Source organism: Lycium barbarum, chromosome 11, assembly GCF_019175385.1.
Source record: "Lycium barbarum isolate Lr01 chromosome 11, ASM1917538v2, whole genome shotgun sequence".
In the NCBI taxonomy this organism is placed as follows: Eukaryota; Viridiplantae; Streptophyta; class Magnoliopsida; order Solanales; family Solanaceae; genus Lycium; species Lycium barbarum.
The window spans coordinates 515,470-540,164 of record NC_083347.1 but is presented as its reverse complement, the minus strand read 5'-3'; the positions used below and the strand labels follow the sequence as shown (position 1 = coordinate 540,164).

The window sequence follows — 24,695 nt, the reverse complement described above, 5'->3', positions numbered from 1 at the left end:
GGCACTGATTTTGAGATGACGGAGGAAAAGAATACGTGGAGGTGGAGAGATTAGGGTTTTGTTGGTGGTGGAAAGGTTAGGGTTTTTTTGTGGTGGTGGTGTGTCAGATTTGGGTTTTTGGTGGTGGTGGTGTCTCAGATTAGGATTTTGGTGGTGGTGGAGAAATTAGGGTTTTTGGTGGTGGTAGTGTCTCAGATCTGGTCGTGTGTATTTGTTAAAAGTCAAATACAAATACATTTAAAAATCTACATCTCACAAATACACTGTTTTTGAATGTATTTGTCTTTGTATTTTTTTAGTGTATTTCTTAGTGTATTTTGTTAATTTTTGTCTTTGTATCTGAATGTCTTTGTTGAAATCCATTCAAATACACAAAAATTGAATATATTTAGCTTCATATGAAGTTGGAATGTACACAATGTATTTGAAATACATCAAAAAAATAAAATATATATAAAAAAATCACTGAAGTACATAAAAAAAAGACACATTCTAATTTACATCAAAAAAAATATATTAATATCTAATTTAATAGCTCCACCGTTAAAGGCTAAAATCAAGGATCCTGTTTTTTTTTTTTACCGCGTTCTCATGTATTTGTTGGCAACAAATACACGTGAAAACATACACTATTTTGCTAAAATGTAGCTACAAATGGTAATATTTAAAAGAGTAGCTACAAATGGTAGGAAACTACAATAAGGTAGTCATTTGAGTAAGTTTACATGGACCAAATGCTATATTAGCAATGTTATGTTTTATGTGGAAAAAATAAAAAACCAACCAAACATTGTATAACTTATGCTAGATTCTAGTGGAGATTATTTTTTCTACTTTTGTAACCAAACAATGTATAAAAGTTATGCTAGGCAACCAAACAACCTTTAAATAAATTGTAATTATAATATAATATAGTCATCTTATACTCCACATTTTAGGTGAATATATTTTAGTCATGGAACAGTATTGTTGTTTAGTAGTAGGATTTTATATCCTGAATCTTTTCGATCCAGGAAGGATGTTATAAAAAGAGGAAAGGAAAGACCAAAGAGAAGGAAACATATTATATCATTTTCTTCCATGTCTGGTAAATCATAGAAGAGCCTTTCGTTATTTTCATTCTCATTTCACATCCATAACTTTATTTCTTATGAAATGTTCATCACTTCTAGATATGTATATATATGTTTATGTTATTAGATAAATTGGATATGCAGATGTATAGCGCTCATAAATTCGATATGCAGATACACAAATCATATCGTGCTCACTAGTTGGAATCTTGGTCATCAATTTATAACTTGTCTTCGTATTCGGAGAGTGGTGTCATCTGCTCCTTTAAACCTTTTCTCTTACGAATATCCAGCACGAGCTGGTGAGCCTGTGACCCAACTTCCATCGGATCAGATGACATCATGTCCCAATGATCGAACACACATTGTGGGAAAGCTTGGCCAGAAGTTGCTTGTCTTAAATTGCTTGAGAACCCGAATGATTCGACAACTGGAAGGTATGCCTTAATGTTGTAAAGAGGGGTGCCAGGCCTCTGCATTTCCTCGAATACATGTCCACGTCTCTGGTTAAGAACACTATAAATACCACCAAGTGCTTGCTCTGGAGCCTGAATTTCCACCGAGTATACAGGCTCAAGAAGACGTGGCTTGGCTGTAAGTTGGGCAGCATAAATAACTCTTCTAGCAGTGGGAATAATCTGGCCACCACCTCTGTGAATAGCATCAGCATGGAGAACAACATCGCAAACTTCAAAGCATATGGCTCTCATGTTTTCTTCAGCCATTGCACCTTCCTTTGAAGCCCATTGGAAACCAGCAATAACAGAATCCTTGATTTCATTCAGATATTGGACTCCCTTGCACATATCTGTTAGGTGTGGAATTGGCCAAACAAGTCAATTCTTTTGTTCACATAGTCGTGATGTAAGCGCTTACCTCATAATAGTCGTGATGTAAGCGCTTATCTCATCATAGGAAATTCATTCCTATAAATAGGTAGCTTATGGTTCATTTGTAAGATATCATTAAGATCATTTACTATACATATCCCAAGAGAGAAAAAATCTAAGAGAAATACTCTTAGTGAAAGGCCTAAGTAAGAGAAGGTCTTTGAGAGAATTTTCTGTGGTAAAATTCTTGAGTGTAATTGGGATTGGGGTTGTGAGGTTGAGTGTTGTAAACACTTGTAATATTTCTTCTTTAATAAGATCTGCAGCAGCAACGTGGACGTAGCTCTCACATTGAGGGTGAACCACTATAAATCTGTGTGTGCTATTTATTCTTCGCTTACATCACGGCGTAAGTAGGTTCTGTCTAAGGAGGTTGGTATTTAAGTGGTCCAGCTGTGACCCTCCAATCTTTCCTGGGAACCTGCTTACAAAGGTCGGATTTAGGATTCAAATCCTAACAATATCGACCACCATATTTGGGCCAGTGGTTTCGGGGCCAAAGCACCAAACTTTCTTGGCAAGATCTTTGTCCCAACCAAATTCCTCAGAAAGGATTTTTGAACGACTCTTTGGGTCATCTCTTGGCCCAATCCGTCCCTCATCAATTGCCTCAGCAAGTCCTCCTTCTAGGGGCCTGGCTTCCATGTAGAGACGGTTATGCTTGTTCGGGGACTTGCTCATCACTGTGCAACAGGACTTGTCAAGGACTGTCTCACGGAATGACACAACTGGATCAGATTTCACAATGTCTGCACCACCCATGAAGTCTTCCTGCAAGTCTTTCAAACAGATCTCAAGATGAAGCTCACCCGCTCCAGCTATAATATGCTCCCCGGACTTCCTCAATCGTACAGACTACCATAGGATCGGACTTTGCAAGACGTTTGAGACCCTCAACAAGTTTGGGAAGGTCAGATGCAACTTTTCATTGGACAGCAACACGCACAACCGGTGAGACAGAGAACTTCATTGCCCTGATAGGATGTGCATCGACTTCTTTTTCGTTGGTTAAAGTTGCATTCTTTGTAATAAATTGATCCAGTCCAACCATAGCCACTGTGTTTCCACAAGGAACATCCTCCACAGTCTCTTGCTTCTTGCCCATCCAGATAACAGTTCTTTGCGCATTCTTAATATACAGGTCCTTTTTCTGTCCAGGAATGTAGTTGGGACCCATAATTCTGACCTTCAAACCAGTTGAGACGCTGCCAGAGAAAACGCGACCAAAGGCGAAAAACCTTCCCTTGTCAGATGCTGGAATCATCTTGGACACATAGAGCATAAGAGGACCACTAGGATCACAGTTCCTAATTGCGTTAGCGTACTGATCATCCAGTGGTCCCTCATACAAATTCTCAACACGATATCTTTGTGCCTTAGAAGGTGAAGGTAGATGAAAGACCATCATTTCCAGAAGAGCATTACTTGCAGGAAGCCACGTCTGCATCACACGCTTCATCAATGCCTTCCCCATCATATCCTTCTCTTCACCTTTCATGGTAACACCAAGCTTCTGCAACATCGGCCATAGTTTGTCTTTCTGATCATTCATACAAGTGTTTATGATTTGCTTAATAGGTTCATAACAGAATTGAACAAAACCACGCTTGCATGTTGGTGATCCTGTATTCTTGTTGGTCCATTTCTTGGTAGCAGGGTCAAAAAAATTCTCTCCCCAAAGCCTTTCCATCATTTTAGCCTCGTCAACACCAAACTTGGAAGCATACATGTTAGCAAAATTAGTCAGAGTGAAAGCCCATCCATGCAATCCAGCAGAAAAAGCAACAGTACCTTTATCTGGATAAACCTGAACATCTCCAAGGAGAGTATCCTCATATGTGGCCATTATAACATTTGCATTCTCAATAACTCTCTGGAATATCTGATAAGCCTCCTCTCCATCAACCTGGAGCTCAAGGAAACACCTGTCCATCTTGTTAACAGTTAGAACAGGACGAATTCTTTCTCCAAGTGCTTGTCGAAGTACAGTTTCTGTCTGGATGCACACCCCTTCCACGCAATCAACAACCACAAGGGCACCATCCGTAATACGAAGAGCAGCTGTGACTTCAGATGAGAAGTCAACATGTCCGGGAGAATCTATAAGGTTAATGAGATACTCATTGCCTTCCCTCTCCCCCTTAATAGTTTTTCAAGGCTTCATCTGACATCGCATAGTATAGAGAGATACCAGTAGACTTAATAGTAATGCCACGCTCAGCTTCATCAGCACGAGTATCTGTCATTCTAACATCACCAGCAGCTTCTTGAGCAATGATCCCAGCAGCAGCAACAAGAGAGTCCGTAAGAGTAGACTTCCCTATTTATTTTTTAGACAGTTAATTAACAGATGTTCACGCAAATGGCAAACTGAAATTGTGCTTAATTTAGATCATCTATGAGAACGACAAAACTATATATATACCATGGTCAACATGAGCAATAACAGACATATTACGAATGTTATGCTTGAAATCCATAATTCTTCGAAGCTCATCAACTGTAAACTTCACCTGTAGATAGTAATATAAACGGCAATCGTTGTTCAGCCAGATATGGAGATCACACAAAGACAATATCTAAACCATCAAGAAGGCAAATCAACACATTTGCTTACCATTTTGACTGATTTTTAATCCAACCGCTGAACTAAATTAAATTGGAAAGATTCCTCTGAAAAAAACAGCCTGTATTACAATACAAAGCTATAAGATCAACAAAACCAACAGTACAGAATAAGGCAAAGGGGTAAGGAATTCAATAGTCATAGTCATGTAAGATCCTGCAAATATTAATAATCAAAACTTAAAACTTATTGTTTAAATAGTGAAGATCATCTGTCGGGAAACAATTTCGTATAATAGCATCTTGCTGAGAAGACATCACATATAAACCTCTTACCTTTTTACCTAGACAGAACAAATTACAAATCTACATGTGTAAGCTGATAAGTTACATGATCAGATAGAACGTGGCACAGAGTTAAACCAAGATTTACAATAGGTGCAACTCTAAAAACTACTAAGGTGATAAGGAAATAAGAACCTATAACTTCAGACCAAAAGCATAAAACGTGAGTAGAAAGAAAACACCACAGTTCAAGAATTATCACCAAAAAAAAAAAAAAGAGAGAGAAAACAGTCTATATAGTATCATGATGGTGCCATATCAAACCTGAAAAAAGCAAGCAGATGACTGAACAAGTTTAAAGTGTGGTGAGTCTTGGGAGAAATAAGAGAAGATCAGGGAAGACAGAGGCACTCAGTTAATAGTGTAATATATACGAATGTAAAGCAAGAAACCAAGGCTAACACATGTACGTTGCTAGATATATTGGGTTGTCACCTAACGAATATCATCACTTTAAACTAACAAATGTATGTCCCAGATGTGCTGGTTATCACAAATGACCAAACAGATATTACCACTTTGAACCAAGTCATTGGAAGATGTCAGAGCCGTAAAGAATTCAATCTCTGCCACCAAAAGGTAAATGATTAATTCTCGTCTACCAGCTTCTTAGGCCCTGTTTAGACATAAACTTTTCTTTTCTGCTTAAAAAAAAAAAGAAAAGAAAACTTGTTTGGTTATACTGTGTCAATTTTTCAGTCCAAATTTGAAAAAAAAAAAAAGTTTTTCAAGTAGTTTTTTTTCTCTCACAAAACTTCAACATTTTTTCCATTGAAATGCATGTTGATGAGGTAAAATTATGCTATACAAAATGCAAAAACAACAAATGAGTCGATGTCGAAGGCATCGGACATTTGAAAATAGAAAGAAGCAAAGAAGAAAGACCAGAAAATTTTCTAAATCTTTTATCACCTTCTAGGCTTTTATATAGCCAAAATATGAAGAAAAAAGGACATCTAGGAACCATCAATATTACGTTATACAAAATAGATTGTCTCGTGCGTTATAGCATTGTAACTTAATCTGGGTCGAGTCACTAATTAAATAAAATTGGAGTTTTTTTTTTTTTTGGAATTATTGTAGGTTAATTATGACCATTATCTTTATCCAATCAAACCTTATAATTTCTTGTCAAAGCACCATCCAACATTACTATTGAGTACTATTGGCTAATTGGCAAAATTATGTAACCCTGTTCCTATGAATGTTACTACTTTTAAACAAGATATACGATCGATCGATGTGTGAATTTTGAGCCCTTATTCACTTACAAAACAAAAAACTAGTGAGGATAAATTAATGTCACTCAATTTCCATTTTATTGCATCAAAGTCACTACAATATAACGTAATTTAATTTCTTATAGCAAAAAAAAAGTTACTACTACTTAGCGTTGCCTATGTATCACAGGAAGATATTAAAACCTTTTTTTAATTACCTAAAAATCACGCAACTTTACCTAAGTATCACACAAAGTCGCTAAGAGGCAACAAATGAGACACACATATAATAATAATTAGTGCAAGCCTGTGTCCCCCATATTAATGAGCACGATGTGTTTGAATTATAAAAAAAAATTAAAGAAAGAAGTGTAAGTTCCAGAAGCTGAGAATGTTGATCCTATTTAGCTAACTTAATAAATGAGTATATGTTATCCCATAAAAGTCCTTGATGCTAATTGTGCATTACATTTTGAGGGATATATAATTCTCCTGCCCTCTCTGGGAGAAGATACTGAAGTCATAGGCTAGCTTCTTTTGTCGGAGTGAGTTTGTTATAGTTATAGGAAGAACAATCATCATGGTTGTTGCATATGTTGTGAATGAACATAAATTTGAACCTACAAGAAAAAATAGTGATTTTGATGACACTAAATCAAGATTGTTGAATTCATGATGGATATATAATAAAAATTTCAAATCTATGTAGGAATTGAAAACCATGAACAATTTAGGAAAGATAATTTACAAACTATCAAAAAGATACTTACCCGAATAGGGAGTCAAGCTCTATTAATCTCAATTCATTTTGCTTCTTGATCTTCCTCCGCCAATGTTAACCAGTTCTCAGAATTATCTGAGCACCACTCTAACTGTAAGCGTCAATTATGTCATGAATCCCATCAACCTTTAGTGCATAAATTGCATCTTCAAATAGAAAAAATAGAAAGCAAAATAGGTTAGATAACAATATACTGATCAAGGAACAAAAATAGATGCTTAGAATTTAATAACAGTTAGAATCAAATGGTATAAGATGAATATTTAGATGGGGTACGCCACTTAATTCCATGGACAAATCTGTTCCCTTCTCTCACCCCACCACCATCCTTCCCCCTGTTCAATCCAAAGTACCGTCTGCACTTGTACGTTATTACAAGATTATAAAAAGGAATTATCGAACTTACAGGATAACGTAACTATCATCAAGAATAGAAAGAAGCCATTGTTTTACCTCAAAAATTGGAATTCTACATATGATTTGGTGAGAGATTACGTGGAATTTGATATCAAGAATATGGGTACTTGCAAATAAGTATCTCGTTTCTCATTTCTCCTAGGAATCAAAGGGGTGCTGTTTCTTGATGAAATATGTGCGTGGTAAAAAAAAAAATTTGTTCAGACTCATAATTACTATTGATTCAACAACTTTCTACTGATTCTAAAATATAAATGACAAAATTGTAACAACAGGCTCTTCATTTGCTCAAACATTATCATGGTTATTACTTTTTACAGTATTTATTATGAAGTGCTTTTATGTTTTTGTACATTAAGGCTGAAGGGATATACAGAGTATAGTTCTTTTCCGTTGGTGTTCCTTGAGCTTTCATTCACATGGTTATTGATGGAACTAATCAAGTCTACATTTAATTCTCCAATGCAACTCCTCAAATTTTCCACATATTCTATAGAATAAAAATTGATAAATCAGTGACATTTCAGCTAATTTATTAGACTAAACAAAAATTGATTTGAATTAATGATTGGAATTTCTAATCCCACACTTATGTAATTAAAATATTACTATTTAATTAGATATTTATTTAGTGAATGGGCAAAATGGTAAACTAACTTTGAAGGTAGTAGCTTCCTACTTTTAATATAATATGATATATAGTTGACATAACATTATTTCTATGGTATATACTCAGGTAAAATAAGTGATATACTACAAAAAATAATTTAATGACTTTAGTACACCATGCATCTGTGAAAATAACCCGATAATAAAAGGTATCTATATTTGGTAGAAGTTAAGCTGCATATATGTACGAAATGCCGTAAGATATGTGTGTTACATAACAAAATTAGAACAAAGGATCAATAGCAAGCTCTAAAAAAGATCTAAGTTCATCCCAATCTCCATGCTTTAACAAGTCGTTCATGTCCGGAACTAATGTCTGACCAAAGCTCGAGTAGGATGATACTGCAGCTGAAGGTGCTTGACACACTGATGATGAGCTCAGTTGCCCCAAAAGCATTTGGTTATTATTATTCTTTGATATGTCATGATGTACAAGACTGCCAAACGGTTTGGTCTCATGAGTAATATTATTATTATTATTGTGCTTGACGATAGATGGAGCACCAAAGCTAATTATATAATCTGAAGAATCCGCGCTGCATGTTTGTGAACTTGTATCTGCTGGGTTTCGCTTGGCTGCTGTTGCTACTCTCCATTCTGGTAGACACTTCTTATATGAACTGTTTCGCTTAAAGATTCTGCAGAGTGTCCAAACTTCCTGAAAACGCCATGAAACCAAAAAATTAATTTCCTCATAACAATAGCTTTAGCATAAACATGACAAAAAAAATATAAAAGTGTGTTTTCTCTAACGACTTTTATACGTTTATATGAGATAGTCACACAGTTTGACATGGTATTAGGTAAACGGATGTCTCGAGCAAAAAAATATACTTTCACATGTTTGGTCCATAAAAAAGAATAGATTCACGTGAGGTGGTGTGTTGAGATGTAAAATAAATTATTAAAGAGGATGGATTTACTTACAGCTTCTTGAGCAATGCTTTTAGCTTCAATGTGCTTAGTGGATTTGTCATTTTCAGCAGGAAGGCGAAACTCGTGCATCATCCAATCAGTTTTTGTGCCTTTTCCAGCACTCCCTCGGTAATAAACTAGTGACTTCTTGAGGCCAATGCATTGATGACGAGCAGTAGAATTATAAATAGGTCTATCAATACCAGTAGCCTTCCAGAATCCAGAACCTGTCACCCTGTTTGGTCTAATACTGTTCCTGTATTTTCTTCCTCTTTTGCAAAAGAAGTACGACTCCTTCTCTCCCACGTTGCTTGACTCTGCACATCATCCACCAAAATTGAAAACACATCAAAAGAGAACATTATGTGTAGAGTGCGGGGGGAGCTAGATCGAGTTTTAGTTACGAGTTCAGCAGAACGTAGTTTTTATTTTTGTGTTAAAAATTTCTTTAATATTTAAACTCAAAATTCTAGATTCCTTATGTAGAGAGATCCCTAGAATAATATGGCGGTGTCTGCAGTACTTGTATTCGTCATATGTGTGTTGTGCATATATTTGTAATTTTTTTTGACAGATGGATATATTTTGTATTCGGTTAAAGTTTAAAACATTAGACAAGCGTATATATTGTTGAAGTAGAACTCTGCAAAATATACATAAATTAACAAGGAAGAGCTTAAACAGATCTGACTCCTTAATTAATTCTCGTTCTACATCAAGTTACTACAGGATTATATTCTGTAATCCTAATTCTACCTTCTTCTTTTGTTTTTTATTTGGATTTTAAGGGCTGTTATATACGTTAGTTTCATCTTCTATATGGAAACATAACAAAGGCTGGAGGATTACTATATATAAATCTTGACCTTAATAAGAAACATAAGAAAAGGTACTTGCTAGATCTGATGTACATGTTTGGCTAGCTAGGAAGCTAAATATACTTCATATAGTAATTAAGATAAATCCTTGTTGAAAAAAGATTAAGCAGAAATAATTAAGGAAATAATTGAATGAGAAATGGAACAAGAAAAAAAGGGGTATTTATAGTGTACGTAAGAATATGATATTTAGTTGCCAGCTAGGGAGTTGTAGGTAGTAGATACATACTGGGAAGATCCCAAGGTTCATATTTGTAGATGTCGATCTGTTTGATGAGTTCAATATTGATTGGCCTTTTATCTACTTTCCTCCTTAGATAAAACCCTACTAGCTCTTCATCTGTTGGATGAAATCTAAACCCTGGAAGTGCCACGTCCTCATCCTCTTCTTCTTCCGTGTAATATTGACTTGTAACTATGCTACTCATGTTACTTTCCATTTCCATAACTACTTCTTACTTGAACTAATATTTTCAGATCTTCAATTCTTATTGCTGGTGAGTTAGCTTTGAGAGAAGCATTAATATAGGGCATATCCATTATATATAGACTATAAAAAAATAAAAAAAAAGTGATGTGGAACACTAATCAGGAGGCTTGACTAGACTTGGGTCAAGTCATTCGTCTTGACTTTCTTGTTTGAGGGACCAAATGATATATATGCACTGATGAAATGGAACAAGTCTTTAGTCTTCTATTTGCGCTTGTGATCATTATTTTTATCAACATTTACGACTTAGAATATAGGTGTGAAAATTCCTTCCCCACCTAGAAACACTCACTCAGTTGCCCCGAGTTAAAATATATAAAATAAAAAAAAATACACGGAGAGGTTAAGAGAATTAACAACATAAAAAGGTTGGTTTTACCTATTTACACAGTGACATAGCTTGTACAAAGGTAGCTCTCCCATCCCCACCCCACCCCTGCTTGCCAATACACATATTTTAATAAACAAAAAAAATTATGTTAATATTTCTATGCCACGTAATCAGTGGCAGAGCCAAGATTTTCACTAAGGGGTTCAAAATATGAGAAAGTAAACACACGAATAAGTCAAAGGGAGTTCAACGTCTCCTATAATACATAAAAATAATTTTAACCATGTATAAACAATGTAATTTTCACCGAAGGGGGTTCATATATATCCCCTTGGGCCTTCCTCCCTCCGCCCTTGCACGTAGCCCATATTTTGAGTTTGTTACCTAATTTAGCCCATATATGTGTATAAATACTTTTATCCACTAATATTCATTTCTATAGAAGGTTGATACATTATGCATAATGTTTTCTCAAATGTTTTATAATATTGTATATTGGACTATGATGTAATACTTTATGTTAGGGTTGTATGTTTTTGAAAATTTCCCTTTAATAAATTAAGGGGAAGAACACTTGTCTAAAGTTCAGTGTTCTGCTGACTGGTACGTGACGTTGAATTCCTATTTGGGAGAAAACAAAGTGCACAAGACCAAGTAACTTTTAGTACTAATACCTTGCAAAAAATAGTCATCATATATAACCAGTCAATATCCCATTTTCGATTTCTTAATGAAGAAGTACAAAACATAATTAAGGTTGTTTTGGTTTTCTTCTAACTCAACTCTAGAAGCAATCATAATCCGAAGATATTAATTAACACATGGATAATCAAACTTGTCATACTTGCAACCAAGTCATAGCATAGAATGCATATAAAATTGAGTGGGTTATATTTTTGACGAGAGAGTGATAGACCAAACCAGCAAACATACATATGTGTGTCAATTTTGACCAGCTAAAAGTTAAGGTGCATAAAACGAATATTTATAATTGAGTACTACTGGAACAAGTCCATTGTGGAGTGCTCTGCTTATAATCTTTAACGACTAAAACTGCCGGCCATTTTTACCTTTCAACCAAACAAAAACTTCAATTTTTGGGGAAATTTGAACCTTTCAATGAAACAATTAAGTCCTTCGTGTTTGTTTGATAAAAAATATTCTGAAATAAAACAAGTTCCTTTAAAATTAGGAAATGACTTCTCATAAGTTAAACAAGCTCCATGACATTTCAACTAATTGTCCCTCCCTCCCTCACCACCCCCCCCCCCCCCAACTCACCCTCACACACCTCTTTCCCCAGACCCACGGCCTCCCACCCTAAAAACCCCTATCCCTAACCCTCGTACCCCTCCACCCACTCACCCCATCTCCATTTTTATAATATTTATCTAAATCATCTGTATAAATATTCTTGGGATAATATTTTATTTTGTATACTTACCAAACACTAAAACATAAATAAGAAAACAACTTATTTTCTAAGAAAACATTTTCTAGAACGTATCAAACACACCCTTATTCCATATCGCTCTTCATAAAAATCAACTACCACTCTTACTATCTTAAATTCTTCCGTGGAAAAATTTCGCTGGTGGACGACTTCTCCATCAGCCAAGTCAATTTGACTTTGGTGCTAGCTATTGTAGCTTGCTTTTTTCTATTAATATCTCTATATTTTTGTGGCTCTGCATTGTCTTAGTTTGGGCAAATTAACAGGAGTTGTCAATGTCAATATAATGTAAAAGACATTGAATTCTGCAATTGCGGAAAGGGTAGTCCGTATTAGAAGGAAATGAATGGTTCCATGCAAATCCAACCAAAATTAAATTTGTCATATTCAGGACAAAGTTAGCACCAAAAGTCTCGTTTGAAGACTCTTTCTGGAATTTAGCAGCAGCCAGAAAGTCAAAACATTCGAGAAAGTGTATCAAACCAGAGACCTAAAACTACAGTACAAGATCACAAAACTAATGAGAAAATAAAGAAAAGGTTAAAGCCTTTAAGAGTCTGTTTGGATGGACTTAAAAAAAGCAGCTTATAAGTTGTATAGCTTATAAGCTAAAAAAATAAGTTGAGGTAGTCTAACTTATTTTTTTTGGCTTATAAACTGTTTTCAGCTTATAAGCTGCTTTAAATAAGTTAAGTCAAACGGGTCAAATTAATTTTTTGGGCTTATTTTAAGCACAAAATGGCTTTAAGCTGGCCAGCCCAACACTCAAAAAAGCTAAAAACAGCTTATAGGCAACTTATAAGCCAATCCAAACGGGCTCTAAGTCAAGACAGAATTGATATATGTGTCTTTTTTAGTTCTGAAATTTGAGCTATACATTCGTTGTTCTTTTGTGGACACTAAACCAAATACTTGCAAATTGATAGAATTAAATTCTCCATCCCTATAGTGTTGCTAAAATATGTATATACTGTATATGATTTCGAATTTTGTATCAAGGACCAAGTCAGTGATAAGTGATGTAAAACTTCGGTTTATTAGGGGATACACCAAGGATATATGAAGCAACGTCGTTGATCATTAACAAACATGCAACTTAAAAATATAATGTTCGAGAATGAGAAAGAGGGATGGACAATATTTATTCAGCAATTAATTAAATGATGCAGTTAATTTACATGAAGTGTTTATCACCGGTTGATAAATAATATGATTTGGAATAAATACAGCAATTTATCAATGCTTTGAGTCTCAACCAAAAAAAAAAAAAAAAAAAAGATAGAACTCAAGGTGCTGCTGACAAACAATAAATTATATATTATATCATAGGGAAAATAGCTACAGTGCATCCTAGCGTTTGGCCGGATTATTTATAACACACACACCCCTGCAACTTATATTAAGCTCCCAAGTGCTGAGTTGGCAAAGAGGGTGTTGTGAGAGTGAGGAGACCTAAAAATGTTTTAAAAAAATTATAAACTGTTATGAAATATATTATGAATGTCCAATACACAAATATAATGTTTCTCCTCCACCATCTTAATGGTTCCTCCATTTTCTCATATATTGAATGCATATGTAGCACTATAAATAGAGGCATAAGTTTTCATATGAAATATACTTGTAACACATTTTGGAAGAATAGTAAAAATCTCTCCTCTTTTTGTCATTTTATTTCTATGGTTTTCATCCTTTAATATTGTGACTCTTTTAGCTTCATTTTATAACACGTTATCAGCACGAGACTCTGCCGTTCCGAGCAAATACTTTAAAGCCTCGAAGGTATTGATTTTCTATCTTTCTTTACTAATGACAAATCTTACCAAACGTGAATTTGTAGCTTTAGATATATCCAACAATACTTATATGTCTTGGATTCTTGACGCCGAAATTCACCTTAATGCGATGGGTCTGGCAGACACCATCAAAGATAAAAATGAGGCATCAAACCAAGACCGTGCCAAGGCTATGATATTCCTCCGCCATCACCTTGATGAGGACTTGAAAATGGAATATCTCACTGTTAAAGATCCTCTTACTCTGTGGAATAATTTAAAAGATAGATATGACCACCTGAAGATGGTCATACTTCCACAAGCACGTTTTGATTGGCTCCATTTAAGGCTACAAGATTTTAAATCTATTAAGGCATATAATTCCACCATGTTTAAAATTATTTCTCAGTTAAAATTATGTGGTGAAAATATTACTGATCATGATATGCTGGAGAAAACATTCTCCACTTTTCCTGCCTCGAGTATGCTCCTGCAGCAGCAATACCGAGAGATGAAATTCAAGAAATATTCTGATTTAATATCACATCTTTTAGTGGCTGAACAACATAATGAATTATTAATAAAAAATCATGAAAGTCGACCCACTGGTACTGCCCCATTCCCTGAAGTGAATGAGGCAAATTTTCGTCATTCTAGGCGTGAAAGAGATTGTGGCCCCAGTCGTGGTCATGGTCGTGGTCGAGGAAGGAATTTTAATCATGATTCTCATCTTGCACCAAATAATATCCTTAACCACCAGCAGTGTAAGGGATGAAAAGCATAAAGCTGTGCAAAAGAAAAATTCAGAAAATAAATGCTTCCGATGTGGAGGAAAGGGGCACTGGTCACGTACCTGTCGTACGCCAAAGCACCTAGTTGATTCGTATCAAGCCTCTCTCAAAAGGGCAGAAAAGGATGCCGAAGCAAATTTTATTTCTGAAGATAATGTTGAGCCCATGCATCTAGATGTGGCAGATTTCTTTGAACTCCCTGAAGGGAAAATAGATCATTTGACCGTGATGGATCTGTAAAAACATAAATATTTCATACGTGTCATTTGTATGTGGTTATGTTTCCATGTTTATATAATAAAATGTGTGTAATGCTTTGTCTAATCATAATATCTACTTCGATATTCACTTATCTATTATTTCATTTTGAAGAATCTATGGAAATTCCTCAAATTTTATTTGGATCAATGACCAATCATGAAGATATTTGTGTGATTGATAGTGGAACAACGCATGCCATATTCAAAGATGAGAAATACTTTTCTCACTTGCGTAGAAAAAGGGGAAATATTAATACAATTTCTGGCAATTCGAAATTGATTGAAGGCTCCGGAAGAGCTACTATATTTCTGACTAAGGGGACGAAACTTGTTATAGAAGATGCATTATTCTCTTCTAAATCCCCAAGAAACTTGTTAAGTTTCAAAGATATCCGTCGTAATGGATATCACGCTGAGACATTAAACAAAATAAATGATGAATATCTTGCCATTACAAAGAATGTCTCCGGCCAGAAATATGTTTTAGAGAAATTGCCAACTTTGTCTTCTGGTCTGTATTATGCAAAAATTAGTACAATTGAAGCATACTCGATCGTAAACCAGAAGTTTAATGATTCAAGTACTTTTATGCTTTGGCATGACCGAATAGGTCACCCTGGATCAATAATGATGAGACGAATTATTGAAAATTCAAATGGGCATCCACTTAAGAACCTGAAGATTCTTGAAAGTGGTGAATTTTCATGTGCTGCTTGTTATCAGGGTAAATTGATAGCTAAGTCATCACCAATGAAAGTTGACATTGAATCTCCTACTTTTCTAGAACGTATACATGGGGATATATGTGGACCTATTCATTCACCTTGTGGGTTATTCAGATATTTTATGGTCCTAATAGACGCATCTTCAAGATGGTCTCATGTGTGCCTCTTATCTTCTAGCAACCTGGCGTTTGCAAAATTATTGACACAAATAATACGCTTAAGGGCACAGTGTCCAGATTATTCCATTAAGGCTATACGCATCGATAATGCTGGAGAATTTACATCTCAATCTTTTGATGATTATTGTTTATCAGTTGGGATAAAAGTTGAACATCCTGTAGCACATGTTCATACCCAAAATGGCCTTGCTGAGTCATTTATTAAACGACTACAATTGATAGCAAGACCACTTCTTATGAAAACACGGTTGCCCACTACCGTCTGGGGATATGCTATCTTACATGCAACATCTCTTATTCATCTCAGGCCGACTCATTATAATAAATACTCCCTGTCACAATTAGTATTTGGTCATGAACCAAATATTGCTCATCTCCGAATCTTTGGCTGTGCTGTATATGTGCCTGTAGCACCACCACAGCGTACTAAGATGGGCCCCCAAAGAAGGTTAGGGATATATGTTGGGTTTGAATCACCCTCTATTATTCGCTATCTTGAGCCATTGACGGGAGATTTATTCACTGCCCGATTTGCAGATTGTCGATTTAATGAAATAAATTTCCCACAATTAGGGGGAGAGAAAAAAGAAATCAAAAGAGAAATTGCGTGGAAAGTTCCATCGCTATCTCATTTTGATCCACGTGCCCCCATATGTGAACAGGAAATCCAGAAGATCGTTCACTTGCAAAAAATAGCAAATCAAATGCAAGACGCATTTACTGATTTGAAAAGGATAACTAAATCACATATCCCTGCAGAGAATGTGCCTATCCGAATTGATGTCCCAAAGGGACAATCTATTAGTGTCATAGCCTCTGAATCTCATACACGCCTGAAGCGTGGTAGGCCATTGGGTTCTAAGGATAAAAATCCTAGAAAAATAAACACGAAAAATGATCAAAATGACACTACGAAAGAATATCATGAAGATATTCAAGGTCTGACTAATCCTGATACTCCTGAAGATATTAGGGAACTCGAGACTCAAGCAAATAAAGAACTATCATTGAGTTCTTCTGGTGATGGGATAAATTTGAATCGATCGAAGATTATGGTGGATAATGTTTTTGCATATAATGTTGCCCTAAATATTATGAAAGACATTGACGATCAGGAATCCCAATCTGTCGAAGAATGTCGACGAAGATATGATTGGCCAAAATGGCAAGAGGCAGTTCAATCAGAATTGAATTCACTTGCCAAACATGAGGTTTTTGGACTTGTAGTCCAAACGCCTAATGGTGTAAAACCAATTGGCCATAAATGGGTTTTTGTGCGAAAAAGGAATGAGAGAAATGAAATTGTGAGATACAAGGCATGCCTTGTTGCACAAGGATTCTCTCAACGACCCGGTATCGACTATGAAGAAACATATTCACCAGTTATGGATGGCATAACATTTCGATATCTCATCAGTTTAGCTGTACATGAAAACCTTGAAATACATCTGATGGATGTGGTTACAGCTTACCTTTATGGCTCACTTGATAATGATGTCTATATGAAAATTCCTGAAGGATTTAAAATGCCTGAAGCAATTAACTCAAAGTCTCGGGAGATGTATTCAATCAGATTACAAAGATCGTTGTATGGTCTAAAACAATCAGGGCGCATGTGGTACAATCGCCTCAGTGAGTACTTGGTAAAAGAAGGTTATATAAATGATGCCATTTGTCCATGTGTTTTTATTAAGAAAGCAAAATCAGAGTTCGTTATAATCTCTGTTTATGTTGATGACATAAATCTAATTGGAACTCCAGAAGAGCTCCAAAAGGCGATTGAATATTTAAAGAAAGAATTTGAGATGAAAGATCTGGGAAAAGCAAAACTTTGTCTTGGTTTGCAGATTGAACATTTGACAGATGGGATCCTTATCCATCAATCTGCTTATACCGAAAAGGTTTTAAAAAGATTTTACATGGACAATGCGCATCCTTTAAGTACTCCAATGGTTGTTCGCTCACTTGAAGTGAGTAAAGATCCGTTCCGACCTCAAGAAGAAAATGAAGAGCTTCTTGGTCCTAAAGTACCATATCTTAGTGCAATTGGTGCACTTATGTGTCTTGCTAACGCTACAAGACCTGACATAGCGTTCTCTATTAATTTGCTAGCAAGATATAGCTCTTCTCCTACACGAAGACATTGGAACGGAGTTAAGCATATATTGCGATATCTGAAGGGAACTAGCGATATGGGTCTGTTTTATACTAACAAAGGTAGTACAGATCTTGTTGGTTATGCAGATGCAGGTTATTTATCTGATCCACATAAAGCTCGATCTCAAACAGGCTATCTGTTTACATGCGGAGGTACTGCTATATCATGGCGATCCACAAAGCAATCCATTGTTGCTACTTCTTCGAATCATGCTGAGATAATAGCTATTCATGAAGCAAGTAGAGAATGTGTGTGGTTGAGATCAGTGATACATTTCATCAGAGAAAGATGTGGCTTGAAGTGTGATACAAAAATACCCACAGTATTATATGAAGATAATGCTGCATGCATAGCTCAATTAAAAGGAGGATTTATAAAAGGAGATAGAACGAAGCACATTTCACCAAAGTTATTTTTCGCACATGATCTCCAGAAGAATGGTGATCTTAATGTGCAACAAATTCGTTCAAGTGACAATCCTACAGATTTGTTCACCAAATCTTTGCCAACTTCAACTTTTTAGAAAATGATATTCAAGATTGGAATGCGAAGACTCCGACATCTGAATATTGGTCTTCGTCAGGGGGAGTGAAATACGTGTTGTACTCTTTTTTCCTTAACCAAGTTTTGTCTCATTGGGTTTTCTTGGTAAGGTTTTTAATGAGGCAACTCTCAAAACGTATTACTAGATATATGTACTCTTTTTCCTTCATTGAGGCTTTTTCCCACAGGGTTTTTCCCAATAAGGTTTTTAACGATGCACATCATCTATGGACATCCAAGGGGGAGTGTTATGAAATATATTATGAATGTCCAATACACAAATATAATGCTTCTCCTCCACCATCTTAATGGTTCCTCCATTTTCCTCCACCATCTTAATGGTTCCTCCATTTTCTTCCACCATCTTAATGGTTCCTCCATTTTCTCATATATTGAATGCATATGTAGCACTATAAATAGAGGCATAAGTTTTCATATGAAATACACTTGTAACACATTTTGGAAGAATAGTAAAAATCTCTCCTCTTTTTGTCATTCTATTTCTATGGTTTTCATCCTTTAATATTGTGACTCTTTTAGCTTCATTTTATAACATAAACATTATTTAGTTTTTTTTTCTTTTCATTCTCTCTCTTTCTTCTTTTTTCCTCTTATTTCAATCATCTTCTCGAATTTCATAAAAACTCACTGAAAGTATATTTCTATGTTCTTCTAATATAATTTTTTTCCTACAGCCATTTAGAATTGCTTTACCTTATCAGAACAACCCCAAAACCTAGAATTTTTTTTCCAAATTTCCTTCAGATTTGTGAAGAAAAAAAGGAAACAGAGCCCGCTGGAGAAATTTTGGTTTTGGGTTTCGTACTTGGTTACTTGGTATTTGTTGTTGAAATTCTTTCCTTTTTTCAAGTGGTTCTAAATTAGGTGTTCAAGCTAGGTTTTTGGTTTTGGGTTTCGTACTTTTGCATTTTCCCTTCCGAAACTTTGTCGTTTCCTTGTTGTGTATGTAATTTGGGATGACCAGTTTTTTTCCCCATTTGGGTGCCAAAAATGAAAATGGGTTAGGCTTTTGTTATCCTGTTTTCATTGTCAATTAGAGAACCCCTAATTTGACATGCAAGACAAATTATTTGGTTTTGAAATGAACCTGAATGGAGAAATTGGGTACAGAGGATTCTAGATTGCTACCTATGAATTCAAATAATGAATTAAGTAGATAAAAAGGAAGAATGGAAAGAGCAGTGAAGGAGTGAACAATGAGAAAATGGAAGAAAATGAAAAAAGAAAAACAAAATATAATTACCCAAAATGGGGAAAAGCAAAAGAATATAAATTAAAAAAAAAAAGTTTGTAAAATGTACACGTGTCGGTGCGTGCACAACACGTTCAACCATAAATTTGGCTGTCCAATTTTAGGGTGGAGTTTATTTCATTTAAAAATAGCTAAGAGGGGTAATAGGACCCCTTAAAAATTGACTGTTTTATAAATAATTCGACCAAACGTTAGGGTACACTGTAGCTATTTTCCCTTATATCATACTTTATTAGCATGTTCAAATTTCCGAATTGAGTTGCTATTAACCTATTTATTATATTCATGACATCCTTATGATCTAAAGGAAGATGTAGAAACTTCAAAAAGATAATGAGCGGTAAATTGAGCTCTTCAAACTGCTATTTCAGTTATTGTTAGCAATAAGATGCAAATATAATGAGCGACCTTATCCTTAAGATTGGGCTTTAGAAGTTTTTGTCATTTCAAGCATGCAGTTAGAGCTAAATATTTAATTAAAGGGGAAGTTACATAAATACAAATAAATAAGTAAAATATTTCATAATCTACAACTATTAATTAAATTACATAATCTACAATATATACTCTATAGTTAGGGTATATGCATGATTTTATACCATAAATAAAAAAATGTTGCTATGAATAAAAGGCTAATAATAAGGAGTTTCATATATTAGTGATAACCAAATTAAATACATATCAAAACACATTAATTACTTTTCTAAACATCCCAATATACTCAGCTAGCATTTTAATCCATAAAATAATATACTACTGTTTATATATATATATATTATACAATTCCTTGAACAAGTATATATATTCTTGTACTTATATATTATGTATATTTCACTATTATATACTATATATAATATTATTTATTATGTATATTAACTAGTATATACTATATGTAAAATAATTTCTTATGTTTATTAAACAAAAAGTATTATATATATATTTGACCACATACATTATTGTATATATTAGGAAAATATTTTTTATTATACTAAATATATATAAGTATAAAATTTAATTGAGTTAATTTTTCTATTTCATGAAAGAGAGAGAAAAAAATTAAATAATAAATATGTGATGGCAGAAAGGAAGCTAAGTTTTATGGGATGGGGTGTCAATTATTAATTAAGATCATATTTTAGTGGTAATCCATAAATAATTATATTATTCTATCAATATATTGTATATTGTATACTTTATATGTATCAATTGTATTGTAATATTATATAAGGTATATAATATCAAGTATATTGTGCTATTGTATACATTTTATAATATTAAGTATACCATATACAACATATAACATTGGTATAATATTAATTATTGTGCTATTTTATACTTTATATAATATTAAGTATATTATATCCAACATTTAACATTGGTATATCAACTATTTTAATGAAATAAAATACATATATAAACACACACACATATGTACGATAAAAAACTTACAAATTGTTTTTATGCTAAAGCATGGATAATAATTACTGTATATTCATGTACTTTTATTAATAATAATATATTTAAATAATCTTTTTTAGTCATAAAAAATAATTGCATCAAGTGAAAAGTAAAAGGAAAAAAAAAGGAATTGAAAAAGAATCTTTTCAAATGATAGATGTTGGATTTAAAGGTCTATTAAACAATAATATTCATCTAATTTTATTTTATTTGGAAAGCTACATTAATTCTCTCTCATGTTCTCTCTATATTTATATTTGAAAGAAAGAGAAAGTAAAAAGTATGGAAAAGAGTCAAATATACCCTTGTACTATCGGAAAAGGGCCAAATATACCCCTCGTTATACTTTGGGTCCAAACATATCCCTACTGTTATACTTTGGGCACAAATATGCTCCTATACCGTTAAAGTTGGCTACGGTGGACATCCAATCCTATGTGGCATTGACATTTGGTGAGATGGATGCCACGTGGCATGCCACCTCAACATCCCTAACCTATTTTACCCCTACCCTATATTGTTCTTCCACCGCTAAAAAAAAATTTCACCTCCACCACCATATTAAAAATGGGGATAGCCTAAATTACATTTCCGCATACATGAACTTCAACATTTCATTTCCTAATTAAATTATTTATAGAAACTAATCAAGACTTCGACTATAAGTTAAAAAATATAACTGTAATAAAAAAATTTTAACTTCGCAGAGAAAACAAAAGTTAGAACAAGTTGAAAACATAGAACAGTAACTATCATAGAAAATGGGCAACCTGAAACGGCAAGACTATGATAAAATCAGCTACAATACCAACAACCTTAACCCTTTTTCCTCCATCAGAATTGGGTGGGCCAAGTTGATTCAGAGTGGGAATAACTGGTACAGTTTTTGAACCGGTACCACGTTGACCGAATGTTCCTCTTCCCCAAGAATACACAGCCCCATTTGCTACCATTTGCAAATTGCAACACAATTTTCAGTTAATATTCATGTATCATCAATGCGCGGATTAAACTAGTTAAGAGAATTATCTTTTTTTAACATGGTGGTGGAGGGAACAAAATTTTAGAGGTGGAACAACAATAGAGGGTAGGGTAAATTGGGTTCTGGGTGTTGAAGTAGCCACCTCATCAAATGTCAATGCCACGTAGGATTGGATGTCCACCTTAGTCAACTTTAACAGTGAAGGGGCATATTTATGTCCAAAGTATAACCGTAGGGGTATATTTAGACTCAAAATATGACCAAGGGTATATTTGGCTCTTTTCCGATAGTACAGGAGTATATTTGACCCTTTTCCGTAAAAAGTATATATATTAATGGTAGCAAATTGAAATAAATTGTATTTGTGTAATTTTTTGAAAGTAATTATAATGATTTTAAATTACTTTTTAAAAACTCGTATTTATGCAACTTCCCCTTAATTTTACTGGATCCTACATTCCTACTTCCAATATAAATGTACGTCCCAAGTGTGACTTTCAACCTTGCCTAATCGAACATTCTAGATTTCAAGCTGACACTTGTTTCAACTTTCAAGATGTCCCTTTCTAATTGACACTCTTGATACATTTAGTCCATAAGTTTGAAAATTTAACTTCATGGTTCCATGATGCAAATATATTACAGCCGCAATCATTGACAAAATTACTACTATACAGAAGCATGGGTCTCAACCCATGCTTCGTCGTTAGGCATAAAAAAAAAAAAAAAAAAAAAGTGTGATCTTATATTAAACATCAATCAATATTAAAAAATAAAAAAAAATTCCAACCAAAATTAAAAAATAAAAAAAAGTAAAAAAAGCGGAATTCACCATATCCAAACTCACGGGAAAAAAAGTGAACCCCATATTAACAAAATCAAGCAATATAAAAAAAAAAGTGAATCCCATATTAAAAAAAACAATGTAAAAAAAAAAGTGTAGACTTTGTATTAGTAGCAAACACTAATATAATAAAGTTTTAAATATGGAGCACAAACTATAATGTTATATTAATCGTGTTTTGAACATAGTATCTCATATTGACAAAATCAAGCAATATAAAAAAATAAAAAAAAGTGAATCCCATATTAAAAAAACAAACAATGTAAAAAAAAGAAGTGCAGACTTTGTATTCGTAGCAAACACTAATATAGTAAAATTTTAGATACGGAGCACAAACTACAATGTTATATTAATCGTGTTTTGAACATAGTATATATATATATATATATATATATATATATATATATATATATATATATATATTATGCATAAAAATAGTGCAAACTAATAATGTCTAAAAGGGTGGGCCCATACTAAACAACACCAAACAATATAAAAAAAAAAAAAACTATATAAAGCATGGGTTTAGACCCATGCTTCGTCGTCCTTTGTCCCTTAAAAAAAAGGGTGGGCCTCATACTAAATAACACCGAGCAATAAAAAAAAGGAAGAAAAAAAAGTGGAACTCACCATCTCCAAACTCATGGGGGAAAAAAAAAGTGGACCCCATATTATCAAAATCAAGCAATATCAAAAAAAAAAAGTGAACCCCATATTAAAAAAAATATAATGTTAAAAAAAAGTGCAGACTTTGTATTCGTAGCAAACACTAATATAATAAAGTTTTAGATACGGAGCACAAATTACAATGTTATATTAATCGTGTTTTGAACATAGTATATGTATATATATTATATGCATAAAATTAGTACAAACTAATAATGTCAAAAAAAAAAGTGCACCCCATAAAGGGTGGACCCCATACTAAACAACATCAAGCAATATAAAAAAAAAAGTAGGACCCACCATCTTTAAACTCACGGTAAAAAAAGTGGACCCCATATTAACAAAATCAAGCAATATAAAAAAAAAAAAAAGTGAACCCCATATTAAAAAAAAAAAAGTGCAGACTTTGTATTCGTAGTAAACACTAATATAATAAAGTTTTAGATACAGAGTACAAACTATAATGTTATATTAATCGTGTTTTGAACATAGTATATATATATATATATATATATATATATATATGCATAAAAATAGTACAAATTAATAATGTCAAAAAAAAAAAAAAGTGCACTCCATATTAAAAAATCAAACAATATTCATGTAATTTCCAAAGTATCTCATTAAGTCAATAATGATGGATTCATTGCCACGTGCGTATCAATCCATTAGTGGGAGCAAATGAAATTGCTTTTCTTCAAAAGATTAAGTAGTCAAACCGTACAATTTTCTTTCTTTTTTTATATTAGCCTGAGATCTAATCTAGATGTTAAACTGTTGTATTTGCTATTCTGCCATGTCATTTATTTGTTATGTTTACTAAAATAAATATACTTAAAATATTTATATTTTAAAATAAGATAGAATTTAATTACTTTTTTTTATTTTTATTCTTACTCTAATAAATGTGAAAAGAGATTAATGTCGTAAAAACAAATATATCAAATGGAGATCAAATAATGAATAAGGTAAATTAGTCAAATTATAATTCTAATCGACGTTTTCTTAAAAAAC

The 24,695-nt window shown here is 33.7% G+C and overlaps 2 protein-coding genes across 2 annotated transcripts; both read right to left on the bottom strand.

Annotated features, from left to right (window-relative positions):
• Nucleotides 1–1,047: 1,047 nt before the first annotated feature.
• On the bottom strand, nucleotides 1,048–5,301 carry LOC132616678 (elongation factor 2). Its single transcript, XM_060331254.1, is given in 7 exon segments — nucleotides 1,048–1,883; nucleotides 2,430–2,800; nucleotides 2,802–4,106; nucleotides 4,108–4,283; nucleotides 4,389–4,476; nucleotides 4,581–4,650; nucleotides 5,138–5,301. Coding segments are annotated over 6 exon segments (2,532 nt in total). The 5' UTR covers nucleotides 4,584–4,650; nucleotides 5,138–5,301; the 3' UTR covers nucleotides 1,048–1,294.
• A 2,689-nt stretch (nucleotides 5,302–7,990) lies between these two features.
• Nucleotides 7,991–10,276, bottom strand: LOC132617240 (transcription factor JUNGBRUNNEN 1). The gene is made up of 3 exons (XM_060332211.1): nucleotides 9,983–10,276; nucleotides 8,888–9,192; nucleotides 7,991–8,618 (listed from the first exon to the last, which is right to left on the bottom strand). Exons 1-3 carry the CDS (start codon nucleotides 10,197–10,199, stop codon nucleotides 8,184–8,186), a joined length of 957 nt encoding a protein of 318 aa, XP_060188194.1. The 5' UTR covers nucleotides 10,200–10,276; the 3' UTR covers nucleotides 7,991–8,183.
• Between the last annotated feature and the right edge of the window lie 14,419 nt (nucleotides 10,277–24,695).

Excerpts from the sequence above, each read along its gene's own strand:
- LOC132617240 (XM_060332211.1), bottom strand. The coding sequence starts at position 10,199 with ATGGAAATGGAAAGTAACATGAGTAGCATAGTTACAAGTCAATATTAC. Across the intron at positions 9,193-9,982 it reads TGAACCTTGGGATCTTCCCA|AGTCAAGCAACGTGGGAGAG; the intron begins GTATGTATCTAC and ends GATGATGTGCAG. Across the intron at positions 8,619-8,887 it reads AAAGCATTGCTCAAGAAGCT|GAAGTTTGGACACTCTGCAG; the intron begins GTAAGTAAATCC and ends TGGCGTTTTCAG.